Source organism: Panthera uncia, assembly GCF_023721935.1.
Source record: "Panthera uncia isolate 11264 chromosome B3 unlocalized genomic scaffold, Puncia_PCG_1.0 HiC_scaffold_1, whole genome shotgun sequence".
NCBI classification, from domain to species: domain Eukaryota; kingdom Metazoa; phylum Chordata; class Mammalia; order Carnivora; family Felidae; genus Panthera; species Panthera uncia.
The window spans coordinates 98,938,378-98,958,093 of NW_026057582.1; the positions used below are offsets into that span (position 1 = coordinate 98,938,378).

General features: G+C 34.5%; 1 protein-coding gene across 5 annotated transcripts in view; it reads left to right on the forward strand.

Annotated features, from left to right (window-relative positions):
* Positions 1-19,716, forward strand: part of MINDY2 (MINDY lysine 48 deubiquitinase 2) — an 84,395-nt gene that overhangs the window by 31,996 nt on the left and 32,683 nt on the right. For 4 of the 5 annotated variants that reach the window (XR_007453832.1, XR_007453833.1, XR_007453834.1 and 1 more), the window contains exons 4-5: positions 2,299-2,457; positions 12,868-12,970. Coding sequence is in view for 2 of the 5 variants with exons in the window: in XM_049613713.1 (XP_049469670.1) it covers positions 2,299-2,457; positions 12,868-12,970 (262 nt within the window). In the remaining 3 variants the exon portion in view is untranslated. The remainder of the gene's footprint in view (positions 1-2,298; positions 2,458-12,867; positions 12,971-19,716) is intronic. The other variant, XM_049613715.1, reaches the window with a different exon arrangement.

Below are 19,716 nucleotides of genomic sequence, written 5' to 3' on the forward strand. Positions count from 1 at the left end.
GGTTTTATTTCAAGTTCACCTTTTCTACTATAAGGCCCCCAGTAGGCCATAGTCTTCTATTTTCTATCTTCCATATATAGCACAGTGTCTGATTAACAGTAGGGGTTCAGTAAAATTATAGTAAATTGTATATGTTGGAGAATTTTTTTTTTCTTCAGATATATCCTCTGTAAGTACAATTATATTTAATATATTAAAATTGTTTAGAAAAACATGTTTTAAAATATTCAATATAGATAATACGATTATATTTACAGAAAAAACAGATGTGGACAGAATGACTTCTTAATTTGGCCAGCAATATTTGTAATCTGTCTTTTTATGTCTTTCTCTGACTTCATCTCTCACTACTTTCTACTTAATTATTTTTGTTCTAGCCATTCAAGACTCCTTGCTATTACATGGACACAAATACCGAACTCATTCCCTGCATCACTTTTTGCACTAGTGTCTTATTTTGTCTGGAATGCTTTTTTTTTTTCCCCGTCAGAGCTTCCCAGGACTCACTCATTTTTGAGAGAGAGAGAGGGACAGAGCATGAGCGGGAGAGGAGCAGAGAGAGAGAGGTAGACACAGAATCCAGAGCAGGCTTCAGGCTACGAGCTGTCAGTACAGAGTCCCACATGGGGCTCAAGTCCACAAACTGTGAGATCATGACCTGAGCCAAAGTTGGATGCTCAACCTGAGCCACCCAGGCACCCCTATTTAAGTGTCATTTTTAAAGAGCTCCCCTGCCTTTTTAAAGTAGTTTACAGCAAAATTGAGTGGAAAGAACACAGTTGCTATATACCTCTTGTCCCTCCTTCCCTCCTCTACACGTACACAACCTTCCCCCACTATCAACATCCATTCACTGATGCATTGTTATAATTGATGAACCTATACTGACTCAAAATATCACACAAAGTCCATAGTTCACATTAGGGTTCATTCTGGTTAAACATTCTGTGTGTTTTGACAAATGTGTAATATGACATGTGTCCACCATTTTAGTATCATATAGAGTAGTTTTTATTGCCCTAAAAATCTTCTGTGCTCTGCCTATACATCTCTCCCTCTTCCTAACCCCTGGCAATCACTGATCTTTCCTACTGTCTCCATTGTTTTGCCTTTCTCACAATATCATTTGGATTCATGTATGTAGCCATTTTAGATTGGTCTCTTTCACTTAGTAATGTACATTTAAATTTCCTCTATGTCTTTTCATGGCTTGATGGCTCATTTTTAATTGTGATTAAAAAAACAATATAAAATTTAATCCCTTAACATTTTTAAGTGTATAATTTAGCAGTGTTAACTATATTCACATTGATAACAGATCTCTAGAACATTTCATCCTGTAAAACTATGAAACTCTAAACCCATTGAACAACTCCCCAGCTCTCTCTTTGTCCGTCCCCTGACAACCACCATTCTACTTTCTGTTTCCAGAATTTTGACTACTATAGATATTTCCTATAAGTGGAATCACATAGTATTTGTCCTTTTGTGATGGCTTTTTTCAGTCAGCATAATGTCCTCGTTTCATCCATATTGTACCATGTGATAGGATTTCCTTCTTTTTTTTTTTTTTAAGGCTGAATAATATTCTATTGTATGTATATACCACAATGTCTCCATCCATTTATCTGTCAGTGGACATTTGGGCTGTTTCTACCTCTTGACTATTGTAAATAATGCTATAATGAACCTGGGGGGTGCAAGTATTTCTTCGTTGGAGAGGGAAGAGACACACTATTTATTACTCCCTCCCCTACTTTTTAAATGAAGTATCCACTCCTTATGTATCCTTTTTCTGCTCTTATCACTTAAAAAAATAGATCACACTGACATCATATTTGAAGAATATGCTTTTTCTCTTTTGGAAAAGAAAACAAAAGGGGTAGATGGCTGGGGTTTGGATGTATACCCAAAAGTGGGAGACCGTTGACTAGAAACTTTGTCTTTAGTCTTCCTGGTCTAAAATAGGCCCCTCATCCCTGTCAGTCTGTGTGTCCTTTCCCTGCTCAATTTTTATTAAATACTTGACATTATATATGTATGTCTGTCTCTGAAAGTAGAATATTAGTTATATGAAATCAGGAACTTTGTTTTATTCGCTGTTATCTCTTTAGAACTTAGGTTAGTGCCTGGTACATCATAGGTACTTAATAAAAATTGGTTGAAGGGATGAATAAATTGGATAAAATGGAAAATTAGAAGTAAATGTGCCTGCATTTAAATATCTTTGCTATTGTTGTTGTCATTGTCATTGTGGTTTGATTTTTCTCATCTTTACCTTCTCCTTTATATTTTCAGAATATGAGTGATGCTATGGCAATCTTGCACAAACTACAGACAGGCTTGGATGTAAATGTAAAATTCACTGGTGTTCGAGTGTTTGAATATACACCAGAATGCATAGTATTTGATCTTCTTGATATTCCTTTGTACCATGGGTGGTTAGTGGACCCACAGGTAAGTAGAAAAATGTTAAATATATAAACACAAATGTAGTAAAAATTTATTGATTTGAAAAATTAATCAGATTTATATGTTCTAATTATTATATTTTTGTGATTTTACCTGAAATTAGCCAAATTGTGAGGTTAAGGGCACTGTCCTCTGGACTACTAAATCTGTCCAAGACTACTGACTATAACTTCAAGGAGTTAGGAGTCAACTACAAAGTTGAGTCTATATTCTCACCAGCAGTTCTTATTTTCTGTCGTTTGGATTATAGTCATACTGATAGGTGTAAAGTTATATCTCATTGTGGATTTGTTTGTATTTTTATGGCTAATGATGTTGAGTATCTTTTCATGTGCTTACTGGCCATTTGTATATCTTCTTAGGAGAAATAGCTGCAGATCCCTTGCCTATTTTTATTTATGTTACGTTACGTTACGTTACGTTATTTATTTATTTTGGGAGAGAGAGAAGAAGGGAGACAGAGAATCCCAAGCAGGCTCTGCACGTTCAACGTAGAGCCTGATGTGGGGCTTGAACTCACAAACCATGATATCGTGACCTAAGCCAATATCAAGAGTTGGGCAGTTAACCAACTGAGCCACCCAGGTGTCCCCTCCCTGCCCATTTTTAATTGGGCTATTTGTCTTTTTGTTACTGAGCTGCAAGAGTTCTTTATGTATTTTAGGTATAAGTCTCTTATTAGATACATGGTTTGTGTATTTTCTCCCATTCTGTAGTTTGTTTGTTTGTTTATTTATTTATTTATTTAGGGAGAGATAGAGCAAGGGAGGGGCAGAGAGAGAATTCCAAGGAGGCTCCATGCTGTCAGTGCGGAGCCCAATATGGGGTTCAAACCTACCAACCATGAGATCATGACCTGAGCCGAAATCAAGAGCCATCCAGGCGCTTCTGTCTTTTTACTTTCTTGATGGTGTTCTTGAAGCACAAAAGTTTTTAATTTTGATAAAGGCCAATTTATTTTTTTTGTTTTGTTGCTTATGCTTTCAGTGTCCTAAGAAGGTTTTGCCTAACCCAAAGTCACAAAGATTTACTCCTGTAACTTCTTCTAAGAGTTTTATAGTTTCACTGCTTATATTTAGGAATATGATCAATTTTGAGTAATTTTTATATATAGCTTTAGGAAGAATCCAGTTTTATTCTTTTGCATGTGGCTATTCAGTTGTCCTAGTACTATTTGTTGTACTCTTTGTAAAAGATTATTCTTTCCCCCATTGAATTGTCTTGGTACTCAGAGTGATCTTTGTAAAATAACCCTCCCCTTGAATAAAATATAAAATCCTTACTAGAGTTTTTATGATATGCTGCTTGACCTAGGTTCTGCCTACCTGTCCAACCTTCCCTCATATAATACTCCCATTTTTTAAATTTTTATTTATTTTTTTTACTAGTCTTTCAGTAACACTAACTGCCTTTCTGTTCTTCAGACATATCAAGCTCATTTCTATTTCAGGTTTGTGTGCTAGCTGATTGCCTACTGTGGAACATTGTTCTACTACTCTAACACATTGTTCTCCCAGATCTTCATGTTTCTGGTACTTCATTAGTCAGATCTTAGGTGAAGTATCACCTTGTTAAAGAGGCCTTTCCTGGGGGGCGCCTGGGTGCCTCAGTCTGTTAAGCATCAGCTCTTGATTTTGGCGCAGGTCATGATCTCACAGTTCATGAGTTCAGGTCCCACACTGGGCTCCACACTGACAGCATGGAGCCTGCTTGGGATTCTCTCTCTCCCTCTCTCTTCCTCCACCCTGTTCATGCTCTCTCTCATTGTCTCAAAATGAATAAATAAAACTTTTAAAAAAATTTTAATTAAAAATAAATACTAAAAAAGAGGCCCTTTCTGACAACTTATTGAAATTAGTCACCCTTCTTTTCTTGTCATTTACTCTCCCATGAGCCTCTTTGATTTGATTTTCTTTACCAGTTAATATTATCTGGAATTTTATTTATTTATTTTTCTTTTTTCTTTTTTTAAGTAGGCTTCACACCCAATGTGGAGCCAGCCCATTGCAGGACTTGAACTTACCACTGTGAGATCAAAACGTGAACTGAGATCAAGAGTCAGATGCTTAACCAACTGAGCCACACAGGCGCCCCTATTTATTTCTTTACTTGATTGACTCTCATCTCCTACTAGAATGTTTTATGAGGGCTGGGATCTTATATCCCATTGGATAGAACAGTGCTTGGCACATAGTAGGTTCTTAGTAAATATTGGTTGATAGTATGAAGCATGCATACATATCTGCACGCACTAACCACAATGATGGAGAGATCACAGTAGCAAGTTTCTTCATCTCTGTCCATTGGTAAAAGCAACTGGTAGTCTAGGCAAGGAAAGTATGGCTTATTATAAACAGGGTGTCTGTATCTTTATGGCATTCTGTCTCTGAGAACATCACTGGAAAGTCTAACCTTGTGCAACATTTTACATATTCAAGGTGAGCCATGCTGGATCCTGGCAGATGATAGTGCCAGATTGCCTAGGTTCTTGAGGAAAATGAGCTGACAGCCTGAGAAACTTAAGCCTGAATTCTTAAAAATTGTACTCAGATCATCTCTCTGACTATATGTGTAGCTATATATTGCCTGGTAGACTGTTGAATTCATATGCTTAAAGAAAAGCATATACTCAAATGTAGGACTGAAATTGTTCATCAGACTTTTCTGGTATAAACAGTGGTTTTCAAACTCTTGGAAGGGCCTGAGGACTGTGATTTTTATCTGTTTTACTTAATTGTGACAGAGTGATTCTGCTACTGAGAAAGAAAAAAGAACAAGGCAGCAGTTTGAAACCTCTAGGTCTGTATGAAATCTCTCTCAGAATTGGTTGGTTCTTTGTATTCTGATTGCATTATGCAAATAATTATCTCACAAATAAATATCAGCAGTTCTCTGGATGGTAGGCACCAGAGTCACCTGCTGAGAGGGTATGTCTCCATTATTAATTGATAACTAACTCTTGAAGAGCAACATTTGGAAGCCAGATGATAGTGGAAATGATATACTGAGTGTGCTGAAAGAAGACAAATGCTAATCTGTAATCCTGTTCCCAGAAAAATTATCTTTGAAGAATCATTTTGTAGATTAATTAAATTAAGAGCTTGTTGGGGGCCCCTGGCTGGCTCAGTCAGTAGAGCATGTGACTTTTGGTCTCGGGGTTGTAAGTTCAAGCCCCACACTGGGTGTACAGATTACTTAAATTTTTTTTTTTTAAATCATTTAAAAAAAAAAAAAGCTTCTTGGCAATATTTAGTAGAAAGTCTAAACACGGATTTTATAAAGAGGGAAAGTGATCTCAGAGGGAAAAGTGAATGAAGAGAAAATAAAATGATAAACATGTGGATAAATATAAATGTGGGCTGTATCAAATATAACATTATCTTTTGGGATTTTAAAAAAAGCATTAGCATATGTAAACATAGTAACATAAGTTGGGAGGAAGGTAGGTAAAGTATTCTAAGGGCCTAGAATTAATTGTTCAAGAAGAGAATATTAACTTTGGCTTTGTAGGATTAGATGTTACAGTTTCTGTAACTTTTTTGTCCAATGTGGTAGCCAAGTGTGACTATTTAAATTTAATTAAAAATTTATTTTCTGAGTTGCACTAGTTACATTTCAGCCACTCAGTAGTAACCTGTGGCTAGTGGATATCTTATTGAGAAACACAGATTTGGAATATTTCCATTATTACAGAATGTGCTATTCGATAATGCTCTTTTAGCGTAACTATGAAAAGAATAGAAAACATAGTGGGTAACTTCTAGATTAGTAGAAGAGAGAAAATTTAATCTAAAAAGAAGGAGGAAAGAAAAGGTAAAGGAATGTTGAACTGATGGAACAAAGAGAATAGATTTAATAAATTCAAATATATAAATAGATATAGTAAGTATAAATAGGACTAAATCCTTTAGTTAAAAGTGATTCTATGTAGTTTGTTATTTACAAGAGACATAAAAAACAGATTGCAAGTAAAAAGAGGGGGGAAAATTAGATTTATATGTATCTGGAGACACCTAGAAAGTAAATACCTAATTGATTGTTCATTCCTTGGACCCATGGGAACTGTCAGAAAAGGATAAAGGTCAGTTTTTGACCAAAAAAAAAAGAAAAAATTGTATGCACCTAATCACATAATCTCAAAGTACATAAAGCAAAATTTAACAGAATTGTAAATAGCAATAGATCACCATACTGGAAAATGTTAATATATCTTTCTCTGTAATTGATAGAAGCAGAAAAGAAAACCTAATTAATGCATATTTTTAAAAAGAATTAATAACTTTTTTATTTTTGAATAATGTCAGATTTATAGGAAATTTGCAAAAATGATTTTCACACCATTTTTCCTAATCTTATGTGACCTTGGTACATGTGTCAAAACTTAATTTTGGTACATTACTATTAACTATATTATAGTCTTCATTCACACTTCACCAATTTATTTTATTGTTTTTTAAAATTTTTATTTAAATTCCAGTTAGCATACAGTGTAATATTAGTTTCTGGTGTGCAGTATAACGATTTACCATGTCCATGTATCACCCAATGCTCCTCACAATGCATGCATTCCTTAATCCCCATCAACTAGTTAACCCGTCCCCCCACCAACGTCCCCTCTGGTTACCATCAGTGTGTTTTCTATAATTAGGAGTCTGTTTCTTAGTTTGCCTCTCGCTTCTTTTTTGTTTCCCCGTATGCTCATTTGTTTTGTTTCTTAAATTCCACAGATGCATGAAATCATATGGTATTTGTCTTTCCCTGACTGGCTTATTTCACTTAGCATTATACTGTGTAGCTCTATCCATGTCATTGCAAATGGCAAGATTTCTTATTTTATGGCTGAGTAATATTCTATTGTATATATTTACCACATCTTCTTTATCTGTTCATCAATTGATGGACACTTGGGCTGTTTCCCTATTTTGGCTATTGTGTAGATAATGCTGCTATAAACATCAGGGTGCATGTATCCCTTTGAATTAACATTTTTGTATTCTTTGGATAAATACCTAGTAGTGCAGTTGGTGGCTTGTAGGGTAGTTCTCTATTTTTAACTTTTTGAGGAACCCCCATACTGTTTTCCAGAGTGGCTGCATCAGGAATGCAAATAGTACAAGAGGGTTCCCCTTTCTCCACATCCTTGCCAACACCTGTTGTTTCTTGTGTAGTTGAGTTTAGCTATTCGGACAGGTGTGAGGTGATAACTCATTGTAGTTTTGATTTGCATTTCCCTGATAACGAGTGATGGTGAGCATGTTTTCATGTGTCTGTTGGCCATATGTATGTCTTTGGAAGAATGTCTCTTCATGTCTTCTGCCCATTTTTTATTTGCATTTTTGGGGTATTGAGTTTTATAACTTCTTTATATATTTTGGATACGAACCCTTTATCAGATATGTTATTTACAAATATCTTTTCCCATTCTGTAGGTTGCCTTTTAGTTTTGTTGAGTGTTTCCTTCACTGTGGAAGGAAGAGTTTGGTTTTGCTTACCCTTCCCTTGCCTCAGGAGACCTATCTAGAAAGAAGTGGCTATGGCTACGGCTGATGTTCAAGAGGTTACTGCCTTTGTTCTCCCCTAGGATTTTTATGGTTTCAGGTCTCATACACTTCACCCATTTTTCTCCTAATTTGTGTTGTTGATGTTCCATAATATAGGATATTACATTGCATTTAATCATCATATCTTCCTAGTCTCCTCTTGTCCGTGATATTTTCTCCTGTTTTTTTCTTGAACCTGATTATACATTACTTATATACATTCATGAAATTTACAAAAACTGACCTACTACAGGGCTATAAAGCAAGTTTCCACAAATTTTTAAGGATTGAAATTATATAGAATATAAAATATCCTCTAATCACAGTGCAGTTAAGCTAGAAATCAGTAGAAAAACAATAGAAATTGTTTGGGTTCAAAGAATCATAATGAAACTTAGAGTATGTTTTAGACTGTATAATAACTAAATCCATATTTTTAAAGCCCTAAATTAATATATTAATGAATAAGAAAAGATTAAAAGCTTATTTTTTTTTATTTTTTTTATTATTTTTTTTAACGTTTATTTATTTTTGAGACAGAGAGAGACAGAGCATGAATGGGGGAGGGGCAGAGAGAGGGAGACACAGAATCTGAAACAGGCTCCAGGCTCTGAGCGGTCAGCACAGAGCCCGACGCGGGGCTCGAACTCACCGACTGTGAGATCATGACCTGAGCTGAAGCCGGCCGCTCAACCGACTGAGCCACCCAGGTGCCCCAAAAGCTTATTAACTTAATAAGCTGTATATCCACTTTAAGAGCAGAAAGTATTAAAATAGAGGGTAAATATATAATAAAGTAGATTAACAAAGCTAAAATTCTTCAAATAAATATTCTTCAAAAAGAATTTTAAGATGACAAACAGAAGTTGGTGCCTGACTGGCTCATTTGGGAGAGCATGTGACTTTTGATCTTGGGGTTGTGAGTTCAAGCCCCATGTTGGGTGTGGAAATTACTTAAAAATAAAATCTTTAAAAACAAATACATAAAGTAACAAACAGAAACCGAAATTTTAAAAATATGTCATTTAAATAGCATAAGTTTCTAAGAATAAATCTTACAAAAAGATGTGCAAGACCTGTGTATGGACAATTATAAATTTGAGAGAAATTAGAGACCTATGTGAATGTAGGTTTTTATTCTTGGATTTTAGATTTTAAGGCAATTTATACAGATGTCCTTTTTGTCTAAAGTAGTTTAGTTTCAGTATAACCCCAAACAAAATCCCATCAGATTTATGGGGAGTAGTTGTGGAAGGAGACAAGTGGAGTCTACAATTTATATGGAAATGCAAAGGGCCAGGAATAGAAAATGTGATATTCTTGAAGCAGAACATGCAGGGAGGACTTGGTCTCCCAGATAGGAAATATTTTAAATATTGTAATTAAGAATTGGACCAATGACAGAGAATAGAGAAGCCAAAAAGACTATACATATATAGATAAATAAGCACTGTAGAGCAAAAGGGAAAGGCAGCCCTTACAATAAAAGGTGCTAAGGCAATTAGATAGCCATTAGATTAGATAGCCTAATTAGCCAGTTAGGTAGCCAATTCAGATTTCTAATTAGATAGCCAATTAGAAAAGAATGAAATTGTTTCTCCCAACTCACGGAATAAAATTCTGTTCCATATGCATTGATGTTTAACTGTCAAAGCTAAAACTGCAAATTTGAGAGTATGTTTCTGACCTTAATACGAAAAGATTTCTAAAACAAATACGTTAATCATGAAGAACATTGGTAAACATGACTACATTAAAATTGAGAACTTGTGATTATTTAAAGAAATCCTAAAGAAAATGTAAAAGCAAGTCATTGAGTAGAAGATGATTATAACTTATAAAATAAATAAAGGGCTAACATGCAGAATGTATAAAGAGCTCCTACAAGTAAATATTTTTTAAGGTATTTATAAGCTATATATCCACTCTAAGAGCGGAAAATATTAAAATATAAAGTAAATATACAATAAAGAAGATTAACAAAGCTAAAATTCTTCAGATAAACTTTCTTCAAAAAGAATTTTAAGATGACAAACAGAAGGGGGTGTATGGCTGGCTCATTCAGTAGAGCACATGACTTTTGATCCAATTTAAAAAAAAAAAAAGCAAATGACTTGAACAGGCACTTGACAAGAATGGATATCCAAAAAAGTAGTAAACATATGAACTAGTCATCAGGGAAATGCAAAATAAAACCAAAATAAGATACCACTATACAGGCATTAGAACGGTTAATATTTATGTCTTACAGTGCTAGTGTTGGAGAAGATTTAAAATGTAGAGAATTCTCATTTCCCACTGATGAAAATATAAATTGACTTTCTACTTTGGAAAGCAGTTTGGAGTTCTCTAGTAAAGTCGAGGATAAGCATAACCTAAGACTTAGCAATTTGATAAGACATATTCCCTGGAGAAACTCTTTATGTGTAGAACAGGATAAATGTGTAAGAATATTCATAGCAGTATTATTTGTTAGCCTGAAAGTGAAAGCAATTTAGATAGCTATCAAAAGATGAATGATAAAAAATTATGTTATGGTATATCCATACTGTGGAATACTATACATTGAAAATGAACAAAGAACAGCTGCATACCACTATATATAGCTACCTAGCATATAATATATTTGTTTATTTGGTTTATTGTCTTGTTTATTTGGTTTATTGTCTTTAGAATGTAAACTTTATTGGGGCGCCTGGGTGGCGCAGTCGGTTAAGCGTCCGACTTCAGCCAGGTCACGATCTCGCGGTCCGTGAGTTCGAGCCCCGCGTCAGGCTCTGGGCAGATGGCTCGGAGCCTGGAGCCTGTTTCCGATTCTGTGTCTCCCTCTCTCTCTGCCCCTCCCCCGTTCATGCTCTGTCTCTCTCTGTCCCAAAAATAAATAAAAAACGTTGAAAAAAAAAAAAAAAGAATGTAAACTTTATGAAAGCATAGACCATCTCTTTTGTACACTGCTGAGTCTGCAGTTTCTCTAACAGCATGTAATACATAATAGTGCATAAAAGGCTCCCAAATGAATTAATTGAATAAAATACTAACATAGAGGGGCGCTTCGGTGGCTCAGTCAATAAAGCTTCCTACTTTGGCTCAGGTCATGATCTTGCAGTTCGTGAGTTCCAGCCCCATGTCAGGCTGTGTGCTGACCACTTTCAGATTCTTCGTCTCCTCTCTGCCCCTGGCCCTCATGCATGCTCTCTTTCTTTCTCTCTCTCAAAAGTATATAAACATTAAAAAAAAAATGTAGAGATTCTGCCTATGAAAACTTGAAATCTTTGTATTGTTTATTGCTGGTCTATAGCAATATAATTGATTTTTGTATATTGATTTTGTATTTATTATAGATGTATTTTTTTAGATTCTTTAAGATCGGAAATTCAGATTCTTTGGAAAGACTTAATGAAGTTGAGTCACTAAAAAAAATTGCTGTAAACAGTAAAAGTGTTAAGAAAAATAATGAAAATCTAAAGGAATTGTGCCCTCAAATTGCTTCTTAAGGGTCTAGGTTTTCACTTTAAATCGAAACTGGAAGTCTCATTCTTTTGTGTTGTTTACATAGAATCATAACCAAAAGATCTGCTTTCAAAGAAAAGGCCTTACTTGGCTCTGCATTAAAAGATTAACAAGTGAATACTTTGCGTATTTTAACATAAAATGTGTAAGATATGTATATATAACAATTTTCACAGTTTCCTGCTTTGACTTTTTTCAATTAACTGCTCTTCTCAACAGTTATCCCACAATGGTTCAGAGGCTTTTTCCACCCTAGAATTTTGCAGGAACAAAGAAATCATAGCCTAGAGCAGTTGTTCCTAAACTTTGCTATGCAGAAATTGAATGAAAACTTAGACAGCTGAGAAGAGAAGCAACTTGAGTCTGGAATTCTTTTAGATCTTTTTAACAAGCTCCCCAGTTTGAGAACCATTGTCCAGAGCATTACTTGTACACTTGTACACTTATATGTGAAGACTTGTGGTGTTCAAAGAGTAAGTATTTAAGAAGGATCATTTGGATATAGAAAGAAAACATTGGCCCTCTTATTTTATGTCAACGTATTTATATTTGTTTTATTATGTATATATATATATATATATATATATATATCTCAATACAGTAGTACATGTAAATTGTTTATAAGTAAGTATATTTTACAGATGGGATGGCAATCAAAACAAGTTGTTTAGCCACCAGAAACCTATTTTTCTTCAGTAGTCAAAGCAAAGTATAATGGAAGGAGAGTAGAGATGCCCAGTTTTATTCTCCTATAGCTTAAACTTTACATTTACTTTTCTACTAGACTGCCAAAGACAAAGAGTTTAAGTAAGACTCGTGAGGCAAATGCTGTCCCTGATTAATATAATATTAACTTTTCTTCAGGAAAATGACAGTTGTATCTACTCATATCTCCACTATACTTTGCTATGAACTAAATAATAAATAAAATGGGAAAATTTTGTGAATCCCATAAATTAATATCTTCAGATTTGCCTTGTTTTAAATGCAAAATATTAATTTTTTAGGAAAAAAACCCTGAAATTTTCTTACTTTTCCTCCTGAAATAGTTTGCTTTTTATTTTAATCACTTAAATGCATCTTTACAACTTAAGAAATAAAGTTGCATGTAATAATCCCATTTCATTATTTTTTGTATAATTGAAATATAGCTAAGCAATATTTTTCATAATATGTTATAGTGAGATGTAAACAAAATTAGAAACTCTTGGGTGTTGATTTTTTTAATAAGTAATACTTTTATACTTAATATAATATTAGAATAAAACCCTAAAGAATGATAGGGGTTTCTTTGTTATTGTTTTTAATCTTATTGTGATTAGTGAGACAGTCATTTGTTTTCTAGATTGATGACATTGTAAAAGCTGTTGGTAACTGCAGCTACAACCAGCTAGTGGAGAAGATCATCTCTTGTAAGCAGTCAGACAATAGTGAGCTGGTTAGTGAAGGTGGGTGAGTGCTGCTATTATCTGACATATTCTTGGCAAAATAACTTGTCTTATAATTTAATATCTTTTAAGTGTCATAAATAAGACTTCTAAAAAATACAAGTGATGCTACCTGTGGGAATTCAAAGAAGTAATTATTCATAAAGATACCAGTGAAAGGTTTTTCTACAACACTTTTCACTTCTAGAATCAGGCCTGGATTCTACTAAAAGTCTTTGGAATCACTTGTTACCTTTGATAAGGTCAATTACCCAGGAGTTATTGATAATTACTCTTTTTTGAAAAAAGGGTTAGGATTATTATTTGGGAGTACTGAGTGAATTTTATAATTCATCCCCTAGTGGACTGAAATGAGTATTATATGCTTAAGTGTTCATTTTAGTATATAGTATATTAAAACACCATTTTAAATCAAAGTATACTCTGATCATCAGTTTTCCTAGTCCCTAACTAATTAAAATTGCTAAATTTGTCAGTATAGAAATAGTTTCATGTTTTTTTAGCTGTGTTCTGATCAGTGAAGGGAAGAGCGTATTTGAAACCAGAATGCTGTAAGGAGCCATAGTATTTGGATATACCTTTCCTACCACCTACTTCACTTTCTCATAATATGCACAAATACTCAGGCTGCTATTCTCCTCTGTTTAAAGGGTAAGCAAAAGAAAGAGAAATCATGAGAAATAGGAGAAACTGTGTCGCTCAGACACAGTTCTTTTACATGGGGTATATTAAAAGTTGATTATAATCACCACATTAAAAATTAAGTGACTACAAGAGATAGAACATGTAAAAGAAAATAGGTACATGAATTACATACTATATTGATTAATCAGAACCCAACTAATTATATTACTCAATAGATCCGTAAGTTTAACACATTTATTCAAGAAGTAAGTAGCAAGAAAATACAGAGTATTTTAGTGGAGACTTATCTTGGATTTTTACATGGAATAAACACGTAAGTATACAGGAATATCAGTCACTAATTTGTATGACAACTCTTTCACTGCAACCCAATGAAACAAAGTTTAATTATAGGGGCGAGGGGAGCAACCAAAGGTGTTAAAAAAAAAAAACTTCCAATTAATAAAATTCTACTCACTAGAACTTTCCATTCTTTAACAAAAAAAATTTTTTAACGTTTATTTATTTTTGAGAGACAGAGAGAGACTGAGAATGAGCAGGGGAGGGGCAGAGGGAGACACAGAATCCAAAGCAGACTCCAGGCTCTGAGAGTCAGCACAGAGCCTGACACGGGGCTCGAACCCACAAACTGAGAACATAACCTGAGCCGAAATCGGACACTTAACCAACTGAGCCACCCAGGTGCCCCTAGAACTTTCCATTCTTGATCCAAACTCTCATTACTATATATTCCTAAAAATATTAAATAGACTATAAAGAAAATTGCCATGTGTAGATTCCAGCTATCTCAGTAACTTCCAATATGCTATTCTGTAGTACCTTAGGGAACAATAGGATTCAGAAAGTGTTAACAGATGGATTGATAGCTAGAGAAGTGATATTTTGGTGAATAGGCTTATAGGGTATGAAGCTGTAGGGAATGCTTGTTGACAGCAATTTTCCCAAGGCAGGCTGTAATGTCACTAGGGTAGGACTTAGGCAGTACACTAATTAACAAAGTGAACGTTAGCACCCCCAACAACACAAATCCAGTCCCTTTATCACTTCTTCTTTTTCTCGACCTGCTGTTATAACTAATGTTCCTATTTCTTTAACATTGATTCCCCAGGATTACAAAAAACTATAACTATTTAAAAAAAAATTTTTTTTATGTGTATTCATTTCCTGAGAGTGTGAGCAGGGGAGAGGCAGAGAGAGAGGGAGACCCAGAGTCTGAAGCAGGCTTCAGACTCTGAGCTGTCAGCACAGAGCCTGATGTGGGGCTCGGACTCACGAACCACCAGATCATGACCTGAGCCAAAATCGGGTGCTTAACCGACTGAGCCACCCATGTGCCCCATTATAACTAATTTATATAGTTATAACTTGAGAAGAACTCCTTGATAAAATCAAGGAAGGAATCATCCTCTTTAGTGCTATAGAATTTTTGGGTAATATGTACCAGAATTGATGGATTCCTTGATATATGAATTTTGTAATGGTAGAATTCTGCATATCAGATTTTTATATCAAGGAATAATTATACTTGGAATTCAGTACAATTAAAAAGCTAAACTAGTTTTTTGTTTATAAGAAACTACAAATGTGTAGTCTGAAGTAATTACTCAGTTCGAGTGGTTACTTGTATAGGCACTAGGAAATAGTATAGGAAAGAAAAGGCCACAATGGATATTTTTACTTTTAATGTAGCAATTAGCTTTCCTCTATTGTTTTCTTCTTCATATTTTCTTAGGTATAGTGTTCAGCTGAAGGAGTCTGCTTTTTCTTTTTGACCCATACCTGTAACTTTCCTTCTGAATCAATAAAATATCTAAGAGGTAGTTTATATCTAATCCTTCTTTATTAAAAGGTATTAAGCTTTAATCCTAGGTGATCTCCTTATTTTTTAATTCAAATATTTCATCACCATAAGGTACAGAATACAAGAAAGAAATATATATATATTTTTTAATATTTATTTATTTTTGAGAGACAGGGACAGACAGCGTGAGCAGGGGAGGGGCAGAGAGAGGGAGATACAGAATCATAAGCCAGCTCCAGGCTCTGAGCTGTCAGCACAGAGCCCAATGCAGGGCTCGAACCCACGAACCATGAGATCATGACCTGGGCCGAAGTCGGGCGCTTAACCGACTGAGCCACCCAGGCACCAGAAATATTTTTACTATCATTCCTTTTTGATGAAAAAGCAATGTTAGTTAAATAGAATTAGATATTCTTTCACCTTCTTTCAGGTAACATTTTTTTCTTTTGATGACAATACCTTGTAAGCAAAAGTACAGAACTTTCACATGTACATAGAGTATATATTATTTGTTACCTCTTCTGGATGGCAGTACTTTTTTGCCATTATACATTATCCTTGGTATAATGATGGGTGTGGCATGGCAGCAAAAATCAATAAGGAAAAAAATAGCACAGTAGCAGCTGCTAGACTTCACCAGAGCTCATCACTTAATTCCGGATGCTTTCTCAGGTATAATTTTTCCTTTGACAATTATTCCTAAGTTTAAAACAATGCTTAAATAATTCCATGATATTTATTTATTCAAATACTTATCAAGTCTTTATCATGTGCCGTAAACACTAAAGATTATAGTTTGAATTCACGTTATTTCTGATTAAATACTGATTTTTTTCCTGTTTATTTTGAAAACTCTCAAACACATAAAAAAGTTGGAATAGTACAATGATTATATGTATGCACTTTGCCCAAATTCACCAATTATTAACATATTGAAGTTTTGCTTTTTTTCTCTGTTCACATACATACATACACAATGTGGGTGTTAATTACAAATATCACAGCACTTTGCCCATTAGTCCTTCAACATATGTCTCCTAAAAACAAAGAATTCTCCTATGTAGTCACAATAAATTACCACAGGAAATTTAGCATCGATTCAATACTTTTTTTTTTGATCGATACAGTACTTTTATCTAATATACTGTTCATATTCTTAATTTTCCTGTTGTCCCAATAAAGCCCTGTATAGCTCTTAAGTTTTTTCATTGTGGGCTCTAATCAAGAATCGTTTATCAAATCAACTTAGTTTCCTGTAATCTAGAACAGATTCCTAATCTTTTTTCTTTTTTTTCTTTTTGGTCTTCTCTGATACTGACTTTTGTTAATAGTCCAGGCCAATTTTCTGTAGAATCATCCTCATTATGGATTTATTTGATTGTCTACTTATGAGTAGAATAGTTATATATTTAAAAAAAATTTTTTTTAATGTTTTATTTTTGAGATAGAGACAGAGCATGAGTTGGGGAGAGGCAGAGAGAGAGGGAGACACAGAATCTGAAGCAGGCTTCAGGCTCCGAGCTGTCAGCACAGAGCCCGATGCGGGGCTTGAACTCACACACCGCGAGATCATGACCTGAGCCAAAGTCGGACATTCAACCGACTGAGCCACCCAGGCGCCCCGTAGTTATATATTTTTGGTGGGAATACTATATAGGTGATATTCTGTCTTTCCCAATGCATCAAATCAGGTGGCACAAGATGTCTGCTCCTTCCATTATTGGTGATGTTGAAGTATGATTAAGGTGGTATCTGCTAGATCTTTTTGTTGTAAAGATGTCCTTTATCTTTTGTAATTAATAAGTAGTCTCTGATGTTGTGCTTTGAAACTTTGAAACTTTTAATATCCTGTTCCCTAGTAATCTTTCACCCAGTACAATGAGCATTCATTGATTCTTGTCTGAATAAACTATTACTGTAGTGGTTATGGTATTTCTATTATTCCTTCTACATTTGTTAGTTGGCATTCTTCTATAAAAATAAATGTTTTCTCCTCCCCCATTAAAAAATTTTTTTATCAATGTAGACTCATGGATTCTTTTTTATTCAGTGTGTTCTAATGCATTATTATCATTACTCTTTTTGATGCTTAAAATTATCTCAAATATATCCAATGGAGTCCTCTCAACCTGGATCCCATTTTCTTTTTTTTTTCCTTTTTTTTTTAATGTTTATTTTTGAGAGAGACAGAGTGCAAGTGGGAGAGGGACAGAGAGACGGGGAGATACAGAATCTGAAGCCGGCTCCAGGCTCTGAGCTGTCAGCACAGAGCCCAATGTGGGGCTTGAAGTCAAGAAGGTGAGATCATGACCTGAGCCAAAGTCAGACACTTAACTGACTGAGCCCCCCAGAGCCCCCCATATTTTTTAATAATGTCTCTTCATTTCTTGAGTACTTCCTTATTTTATGGCACAATAGAATGTTCTGGGCTCCCTACTACATCCCTGGCATCAAATTATATGAGCCCTTATATTTTCAATGGAAATCTGGGCATTTGTCATAGTAAAAGGGATTGTTTTGCCCCATCCTCTTGAGAAAAAATATTGATGTAATGTATTTGATTTTTGAAAATCAACAGTAGATGAACCAAAAAGGCAGTCATTGTTTAAAGCTATCACTGTGACAAAGTTCTGATTGAGTTTAAATTTGAGCACAAATCTTAGTGCCAAATCTAGTCAATATTTAAAAATAAGACAAGTTTCCTTTTCTCCTATATCCTTTTTGTTCCTTTTTGCCTAATTTTAGTGCCTCTCTAATTTCAGTTCCTTTAAGATACTTAGTACTTTTATGTTCTCTAAACTCTTCAATAATAGAGGAAAGTAATTTGATAAATTTAGTATCAAGTTTCTGGAATGAAGAAGTATTTTCAAAACTAGTGTCAAGAAAACAATTTTTAACTTAAATTTACTTTTAGTAATATATTTTTCTTATTACCATTATATTAATTTTTACCTTTGGTATCAATAATAGTATCAAGAACATTAAAATTGAAATTTAAGCTTAATGTTGCAAATAAACTTTCATTTTAAAAGCAATACAGATAAGTAAAGTGCTGTGTAACACTTAGAATTGTTTCCCAAAATTTGTTGAATTAGTTATGAAGATTTGAAACTAGATTAGGCTTTCAAATATTCCATGAAAATCACAGGGGTCATTTTAAGAGTTGGTAAAGGAATTAGGAAACATTGTTCTCTATAAGTCTAAATCAGGATATGCTTTATGGCTTAGGAGAAATAGAATTCAATCTGTATTTATGGTAATCAGCACTAAATTTTTAAACTTAATACCAATAATGCTCCTGGGTTCTAGTCTATAACTATAGAGTATAGACTATTGCTATAACTAGTTTTATGTCCTTGAGCAAGTCATGTATTCTTTCTGAGCTGATGTCCTATTCTGTAGAACAGAGTAGCTGAGAAAGACCTTTCTAATGTTGCATTATTTAATTTCACACACATGAATAATGTTGTGAGTTCAGTAATCTCCACTGAATTTTTGTATCTTTTTGAAAGGGATTTGTAGAGAGGACGTTGTGTGAGTTGTGGGAGGAGCATTCATAAATATCTTTCTGAAGGAAGCATTACACATATTATATAAAATATGTATTATATAGAACAGTGGTACTTCTCAGCATAGGTATAGTGCTTAAAACTAAGACTATTATATAGCAAGTGCTTTAGTATATAACTAATGCATTCTACCCAATAACTTAGTACTGGGCAAAGTAATGATAATAATGGAAGAGGGGAGCTCTTCTAAATGTATAAACCCAAGAAGTTACTAATGGGCTATAAATTTCCTTTGGCCGGGGCCTCCTGTATAACTTTTTGCACTTCCCCTCCGACCTTAACCAATTCCTTGGAATAGTTTGATATAATGGTAGCTTTTTACACTCACTTTGCAGCTTGAAATGCTATAGCTGGGCAGTAAGGGTGAGGGATGGAGAGGGAGTGGAATAAACCTATGTTATCCAGCTGCCTCTGGCCCTACCCAAGTTTATTTTCAATTTCTTGTTGACGTGTCAGTTTCTTAACATAAGTTCATCTTTCCTTCCTATATCTGTACCTCTCTGCCCACTTACAAAACTGTTTAGGGCATTCTCTTCCACTGCACCCGTACCCTCATTGCTTCTGAGACATTCCTTATTAAAAGAAGGGAGCAAAAGGATGAAGAAAGAGAAAGAAGGAAAGAACCCTTTTAAAATATTTATACAGATTCTCATTAGTCCTGGTAGTTATGTTCTATAAAGTGTCTATGAACACTGAATTAGTGAATACTGAACCACTGCTCCTAGGGGAAA